This window comes from Trichechus manatus, unplaced genomic scaffold (assembly GCF_000243295.1).
Source record: "Trichechus manatus latirostris isolate Lorelei unplaced genomic scaffold, TriManLat1.0 scaffold00072, whole genome shotgun sequence".
NCBI classification, from domain to species: domain Eukaryota; kingdom Metazoa; phylum Chordata; class Mammalia; order Sirenia; family Trichechidae; genus Trichechus; species Trichechus manatus.
In genome coordinates this window covers 157604-166316 of record NW_004444008.1, presented here as the reverse complement: position 1 = coordinate 166316, position 8713 = coordinate 157604, and the positions used below count along the sequence as shown (strand labels likewise).

General features: G+C 46.8%; 1 protein-coding gene across 1 annotated transcript in view; it reads right to left on the bottom strand.

The window, feature by feature from the left end:
- Window positions 1-8713, bottom strand: part of PLEKHG4B (pleckstrin homology and RhoGEF domain containing G4B) — a 58380-nt gene that overhangs the window by 3038 nt on the left and 46629 nt on the right. The window contains 3 exon segments of the mRNA XM_004380289.2: window positions 906-1108; window positions 3585-3845; window positions 4082-4198. Of these exon segments, the coding sequence (XP_004380346.2) occupies window positions 906-1108; window positions 3585-3845; window positions 4082-4198 (581 nt within the window).

Sequence of the window (8713 nt, the reverse complement as noted above, 5' to 3'; positions counted from 1 at the left end):
CTGTCACTTCAACACCTGTTCTATCTGGAGGACTGAGGATCTCCATCTGAGGAGCCCTTTCCTGTCACCTCGATGCCTGTTCTCTGTGGAAGACTACGGATTTCTGTCTGAGGAGCCCTTTCCTATCACCTCGATGCCTGGTATCTATACAGCAGTGTCCCTGCAGGTGTGTCTGGCTGCCTAGACTGGGATGCACACCCCAGGGTGGGGCCTGGGGTTCTCCCAGGTTCTCTCAGGCCCTAGGACAGTCTGGGTAGAGAAGGTGCTCAGTAGACATTGCTGGTTTTGAGGATCTACAATGGCGGTGGCTGGGTGATCACTGTCCCCAGGAAGGGCCCAGCGCAGTGCTTGGTCTGGGCCCCACATCTGCAGCAGCGAGCCCTTTGATCAGCCTCATCACGCAAGGCTGACAGACCACCTTGGCCACCTGCCTGCTAGGCCCTCTGGAGTTCGGGCCCCTTCACTCAAGCAGGACATGGCCAGGACTGGAGGGACTCTGAGAAGGACAGTGTCTGGAGGGTATCTGAGAAGAGGGACAGTGTCTGGGGGGGGGCTCTGAGAAGAAGGACAATGTCTGGAGGGTTTCTGAGAGGGGGAACGGTGTCTGGGGGGCTCTAAGAAGGAGGGACAGTATCTGGAGGGCTCTGAGAAGCATGACGGTGTCTAGGGGACTCTGAGAGGAGGGACGGTGTCTGGTCTGCCCCAGAGTTGGGCCATGACCTGAGCCGGGAGCCAGCCCCTATGGGTGTATTGGCTCAGCTTACGACCACTCGAGGGGAAAAGCTGCACCCAGAGGCTCTTTGGTCACAGCCATCCCACGTGGGGTCTGGGGTTGGGGGCTCCTCTGGGGTTCCATGGAGTCTCACCAGCCTAGGTGCCTGGGGTCTTGGCAGAGAGATACTCACTGAGGTTATGAACTGCCCGCTGCCGAGACGCCACTGAGAAGTCCTGCCAGGATGAGCTGGAGAGGTGCCCTGCAAGGAGGACCTGGAACCCGGGGTGGAGGCACTGTTGTCCTCAAGCCGCGACAGCCCTGGGTGAGGGGGACTACGCAGGCTGCTTGCACTGTCCCCCGAGGTGCCCTGCGAGGAGCCGGAGCTCTCGGTGGCTGCGGATGGAGGGGCCACATGAGGGCTGGCAGGCAGCACCCTGGCACCCCAGGTAGCTGGCTACTCCTACCGTCTGGAGCCACCTGCTCCAGGCGGCTGTGGCCCAGCGCCCCTCCCACACCCAGCAGGCTGATGTCTCACAAATTCGAAACTAGCTCAGTTCTTGGCAGTGCACACACTGTCTCTCCTGACAGTCTATTTTCTACCGCTAGCACCCTGCGCTATGCTGTTCTCCACGGCTGGTTCTGCTGGAGCCTGCATCAGCGAGAGTGAGAAGCCCACCAGGCGACTTGGCCCCCTCACCGCATGAAGGCCCTGGTCTCAGTGCATTGCCCCTGGACACCTGTGAAATCAGGATAGTGTCTCCTTTTAATTGAGAGATTCCCACATGGAAACCCATCTGCTGGTGGGTAGAAGCTCCTAGAAATCTATGGGCCACAGGTCCCTGGGTGTTGCAAACAGCTTGTGCTGGACTGCTAACTGAAAGGTTGATGGTTTGAACCCACCTAGTGGCACCACAAAAGAAAGGCCTGGAGATGTGCTTCCATAAAGATTACAGCCAAGAAAACCCTAAGGAGCATTTCTACTCTGTAACACATGGGGTCACCCTGAGTCAGAATCCACTCAACAACAATGAGTTTGGTTTTGGATTTTTGGCTTATTCTCTTCCATTGATGTATTGCTCTATCTTCATGTCAGTCCCACGCTGTCTTAAGTATTGCCACTTTATAATAAGTCTTGAAGTCAGGTACTCCAACTTTGTTCTTTTTCAAAATTGCCTTGGCTACTCTAGGTCCTTAGCACTTCCATATGCATTTCAGAACCAGTTTGTCTCCTCCTTGTTCTCATTCACATCTTTGTTCCTCTGTATGTATATGTCATTTTTCTCTAGCTGCTTTTAGGATTTTCCATTAATCACTGATCTTGAACAACTTGATAAGGATGTTCCTTGGTATAATTTTCTTCTTATTTCTTATGCTTGAGGTTAAACAAACTTCTTGTATGTGTGGATTTATAGTGTTCATCAAATTTATAAAATATTCATCCATTGTTTCTTCAAATGTTTTTTTGCTTCCCTGCTCTGAGAACTCCAATTAAACGTGTATCAGGCCACTGAAGTTGTTCAACAGCCAGCTGATGTTCTTTTCATTTTTTTGGATTCTTTTATCTCTTGTGTTTAATTTTGGGTAGTTTTTATTGATATGTCTTCAAGTTCACTAACATTTTCTTTTGCCCGGTCTAATCTTCTGTTAATCTCATCCAGTGTATTTTTCATCTTAAATATTGTGGCTTTCATCTCTGTAAGTTTGATCTCAATAAGGCCTTTTTTATATTTTCTGTCTTTACTTGACTTTTTGGACATCTGGAATACAGTTACAATAACAGCTTTAATGTCCGAGACTGATGATTCTAACATCCGTGTCAAATCTGGGTTGCTTTTGCCTGATCGGCCATTCTCCCCATTATGGCATATATTTTCCTGCTTCTTCGTATGCCTGATGACCTTTGTTTGAAAGTCAGGCTTTGTGAATTCTACATTGTTGGGTACTGGGTATTTTAGTATTCCTATATATCTTCCTGAGCTTTGTTCTGGATGCACGTAAGTTACTTGGAAACAGTCTGATCCTTTTGGGGCTCGCTTTTACGGCGTGGCAGGTGGGTCAGGTTCGGGCTCTACCCACTGCCCCCTGAATAATGAGTTTCTCCAGTTTGGCCTGTGTTAGCGAGAGGAACTGTTCTCTAGCCTTTTCGGGTGTTTCCCCAGCCTTGGCATCCTCCTCACACACATGCTGCACATGGCGGGGGCCGTGGTCAGAGCACCGGCCTGGTCGCTGGGCAGGCCTCTCCTCCCTGGATGCAGCTCAAGCACCCGTTGGGCTCCTCTTCCTGCGCTGGGGGCCGGAAATGCTCAAGGCAGAAAATGGCATTGAGGTCTCCCATCTCCCAGGGGTCACTGCCTTCTTCCCTGATGTCCCGTGTCTTGAAATCTGTTTTTCCATCCTTTTTGGCGGTGGGGTGGGGTGGGGAGGGGGTGTAAATCTGGTCCCTGTTACTCCATCTTGGGTGGGAGTGGAAGGTGTATTTTTTTTAAGTAAAAGAAAATTTATAATTTGTTTGAAAACATCTGGAGGCACATAAAATCAGGTGAAATAAATGAGCCCACTCTGTGGCGTGCCCAGTGCACTGCTCCAGCCAACTCGGCCCACACCCAGACCAGTCCCGCAGCAGGCCCCGCCCAGACCAGTCTTGCAGCAGGCCCCGCCCAGACCAGTCCCCCAGCAGGCCCCGCCCGCCTAGACCAGTCTCCCAGCAGGGCCCGCCCACCTAGACCAGTCTCCCAGCAGGCCCTCCAGACCAGTCTCCCAGCAGGGCCCGCCCACCTAGACCAGTCCCCCAGCAGGCCCCGCCCACCTAGACCAGTCTCCCAGCAGACTGCCGCTTGTCCGGCTCCTCTTAGCACGTGAATTCACTCACTCATTGAGGGCTGGCTGCCCGTCTCCTGCTCCAGCTCGTCTTCCTCGATGCAGGCTCTCACGTCGTAGGGCCACGGGCAGAGGCTGGTGCTCAGCAGGCCCGGGGGGCTGGGGTACACATGCAGGTTCAGTGAGCCCAGGACGGAGGAGGACTGGCTGCTGGAGGAGGAGGTGCTGCTGTCCGAGATGGTGGAGTGGGGCCTCTTGAAGGGGGTGGCGTGGTCAAACGAGGACACCGCGACGGACGCGCGCGACCGCGACTCTGGAAGTGGACGAATGAGCAAGTGGGTCTGGCCGCACTGCAGAGTGCAACCTGGATTCAAGAACGAGATCGGGAAGGACCCGGAGAGTTGGCCAGGTTCTCCAGCAGCCATGTTAGGCATGGGCCCTGGCTGACACCCACCTGTTAAACCACCAGGTTGGCCCACAAGGGCCACATACCCGGCCTGAGTCCAAGCTGGCAGGGCAGAGGTGAGGAGAGGCCCGCAGACACTGTACCTGTACCCTTCATGATGTAATCGATGGCCCGATCACTTATGGCAGCATCACTGGGCTTGATGTCCATAAATGGCTTATTGCCTATCCCCATAGACACCATTTCTTGCATTCTGAGTTCTAAAACAGAAGAATGTGTGACTAGTTTTCAAAGCAAATCCTTGCTTCAAAATACCAACATTGAAAATGATCTGTGTCCCTGACACAGTCCAACCGGGTGGCTGTGTGTGGCCAGCCTAGCCCTACTCTCAGAGCATCTGTGGGCACCAGAGGTGCCAGGGGCACTCTGTTCTGGACATGCATCTGATGTGCCCTCACAGTGGCCTCTGAAGGAAGCCCGGGGGTAAACCAAGAAAAAGGAGGTCACAGGACCTGGACCTGGGTGGAGTGGGAGGACAGAGGCTCCGGAGGGGTGTGTCCACAGAAAACAAAAAAACAGGTGTCTGGTGTGTTTGCACGCTGAGAGGAGATCTAAGCATGAGGTGAGAGTTTCAAAATGAATTAATTCTTGGTGAAACTAAGCAAAGAAAAAACAGAAGATTATTAATTGTAAGGAAAAATTGTATAAAGATAGGAAATATAATAATATTTACTACTGGATTCAGCTGTACATATTTACATAGTCATAATATATACATACTAACAAAAATATTTTTAAACTGTCTTGGGAGAATTGGAAAAGGCAACGTGTGTATGCTGCGTGTAAGAGAGTTAAATCTTCACCTCCCAGACTAGAAGGCAATAGGTACTGTGTTAAGCTGATCAACCAAGAGATAGGTGTATAGTCTTACTATACAGAGGTATGAGTTGAGAGGGGAAGCGTCAACAGTGTTGCTTATGGGAAACAGGATTTGGAGGTGAGTGGATGAGGCAGGACATTGCTCTTTTTCTTTATAATTTTGAAGCACTATTTTACTTTTAAAAAATATGCACATGGTTAGTGGACAGCTTCCACTTCCGGCCATGTGGATTCACTTGTATAAGTCTCAGCTTCCTGCTGATAACACGAGAAAAGCTGGTTGTTCAAACATTTGTTTGAAGGTATTGTGAAGCACCTAGGTGACCAAGCCGCCAAGGGCCAATATTCTGGGTAGAAATGAAGCTCAGAGACATGACGCTGACATTAGACATCTCTTTATCCCTCAAGGCATTTGCTGGTGACTAAAAAGCAGAGAACGAGCAGAGAGCTGAGGCCCAGAAGCTCAGAAGCTGAGAAGAGCTTTCAGCAGTCTCAGGACTGGGGAGACAAAGTCTGAAATCCAGGGCCTACCAGGGAGGAAGGGCCCTGGGAAACACCCCAGAGTTTCAATGGGGACCCCTGACATGAGTAAAGGTCTTACTAGGCGTAAAGACAAACCAAAAATAGAGCAACCCCATAACAGTCCAAAACAAATTCTTCAATCGCTCTGGCCCTGACTGGATTAAGATACTCTGACCCTGCTCCACCTACAGGAGTAAATCCTCTTTGCAGTGGGACCACCAGCCAGAGCCTAGAACAATCTTTACAGCCTTTCTTACATAATATTTTCTATTTAATAAGAAAGTCTCAGGCATACCAGGAGAAAAGAACAAATGACTAAAATCCAAAAGAAAGAAATAGATAATTGGAGTACCCAGAGATCTAGATATTGGAGGTATTGGGCAGGGACTTTCAGATAACTAGGATTAATATGGTCAGGAAACAGACAACAGGATGATGGAAATAGATAATACCAGCAGATAACTGAGATCTCTAAAACAAAGGAATCAAATGGAAATTATGCAACTTAAAATATAATAACTGAAACCAACTAAATAAGTGGGTTTAATAGCAGAGTAGATTAATGAACTTTAAGATGGGTAGAAAATATCTAGACTGAAGCATGGAAAAAAGGAATAGAAAATACAAAAAATACATAGAGACATAAGAAAACCAAAAAACCAAACCCATTCCCATCGAGCTGATTACAACTCATAGTGACCCTATAGGGCAGAGCAGAACTGCCCCATAGAGTTTCCAAGGAGCAGCTGGTGGATTTGAACTGCTGACCTTTTGGTTAACAGCTGAGCTCTTAATCCCTGTACCACTAGGAGTCTAATACATGTATAGGTGTAGCTCCAGGAAAGGTGAGAGAGAATGGAGCATAAGAATATTTGAAGATACAATGTCTCATGTAATGTTCCAAGACTAACTATAGATTCAAGAAGCACCAGTTGCCCTGAGCAGGGATAAATACAAAGGCTACCACCCTTGGGCAGTCACAGTAGAACTGCTAGTAGCAGATTTTTTCGGTTTCCTGCCCATATCTCTTTCCCCATCCTGGAGGGCAACTGCAGACAGTTATCCCTGGCAGTGACTTCCTGTGAATCTCTGCCTGAGGGTGTTCTCTGGCTTTGAGAACATACCTGGTTTGTGTGTGGGGCAGGATGGAAGTTATTGCCCCCAGGATGATCCTTGATCAGTGAGTGACGGAAACTGGTAGAGAAACACCGCAGACTCCCTGCCCCTCAGAGGGACCATGCTGAGGCATGTTCTGCCTCATCTTTTAGGGGATCCCCAGTGGGAGCCTGATTATTAATTCATCCTTTTCGGCTTTCATCTCTCCCCTGTCTCATTTCCCTATTCTCTCACCAAAAAGTGAGATAAATAGAAAACAAAGTGTAAAAGGTAGATTTATACCCAAAAGTCATCAGTAATTACATTAAATGTAAATATGCTAAATACTCCAATTAAAAAACAAAGACCTACATAGACTGGATTTAAAAAAAATTACGTTACTTACAAGAGGTACATCTTAAACATAAGGACACCGAAAGTTTCCAAGAAAAAAGATGGAACTACATGTATCATGCAAACACTAAGAAAAGAAGCTGGTGAAGTGCTACTGATATCAAAGTAGACACAGAGGCAAACGGCATTATTAGAGACAAACATTTCAAATGGAAAAAAAAAGCTCATTTTTCCAGAAAGAGAAACAGTCTAATTTGAATGCACCTAATAATTAATATATTAATATGTAATATATTAAGCAAAAATCAACACAACAAAGGTAGAAATAGATAAATTCAAATTTACATCATTATGGAAGATTTTAACATGATTTTCTTAGCAAGCGGTAAGATACGCAGACAAAAAGCCGATTGGATACAGAAACTTTAAATAATACAATTTTCAAAACACTACCAGGAAAATATACCTCACAATTTTTTAAAAAAATTATTTATTTATTTTTTAGTTATTTTATTGTTGTACTTTAAGTGAAAGTTTACAATTCAAGTTAGTCTCTCATATAAAAATTTATACATACATTGTTACGTGACCCTAATTGCTCTCCGTATACTGCAACACCACACTTCTCCTTTCCGCTCCTGATTTCCTGTGTCCATTCAACCAGCTCCTGACCCTCTCTGCCTTCTTATCTCACCTCCGGACAGGGGCTGCCCATTTAATCTCATATATCTACTTGAGCTGAGAAGCACACTCTTCACGAGTATCATTTTATGTCCTATAGTCCAGTCTAATCTTCGTCTGAAAAGTTGGACTCAGGAGTAATGGTTTTAGGGCTGGGTTAACAGAGAGTCCAGAGCCATGCTCTCTGGGGTTCCTCCAGTCTTAGTCAGACCGTTAAGTCTGGTCTTTTTACTAGAATTTGAGTTCTGCACCCCACTTTTCTCCTGCTCCATCAGGGACTCTCTGTTGTGTTCCCTGTCAGAGCAATAATGAGTTCCCTGTCAGGGCGTTCATTGGTGGTAGCTGGGCACCATCTAGTTCTTCTGGTCTCAGACTGATGCAGTCTCCGGTTTATGTGGCCCTTTCTGTTTCTTGGGCTAATAACTTTCCTTGTGACTTTGGTGTTCTTCAGTCTCCTTTACTCCAGGTGGCTGGGATTAATTGATGCATCTTAAATGGCTGCTCACTAGCTTTTAAGACCACTCAGCAAAGTAGGATGCAGAACATTTTCTTAATAAACTTTGTTATGCCAATTGACCTAGATGTCCCGTGAAAGCATGGTCCCCAGACTCCCGCCCCTGCTACTCTGTCCCTCAAAGTGTTTGGTTGTATTCAGGAAACTTCTTAGCTTTGGTTTAGTCCAGTTGTGCTGACTTCCCCCGTAGTGTGTGCCGTCCTTCCCTTCACCTCCCTCCCCACCCTCGTAACCATCAAAGAATGTTTTCTTCTGTGTTTAAACCTTTTCTTGAGTTCTTATAATAGCGGTCTTATACAATATTTGTCCTTTTGTGACTAAATTCACTCAGCATAATGCCTTCCAGATTCCTCCATGTTATAAGATGTTTAATGGATTCATCGTTCTTCTTTACCGTTGCCTAGTACTCCATTGTGTGAATATACCATAATTTGTTTATCCATTTGTCTGTTGATGAGCACCTAGGTTGTTTGCATCTTTTTGCTATCGTGAACAGTGCTGCAATGAACATGTGTGTGCATATATCTATTCATGTGACAGCTCTTATTTCTCTAGGATATATTCCAAGGAGCGGGATTGCTGGATCATATGGTACTTCTATATCTAGCTTTTTAAGGAAGTTCCAAATGAATTTCCAAAGTGGTTGTACCATTTTACATTCCCACCAACAGTGTATAAGTGTTCCAGTCTCTCCACAACCTCTCCAACATTTATTATTTTGTTTTTTGGA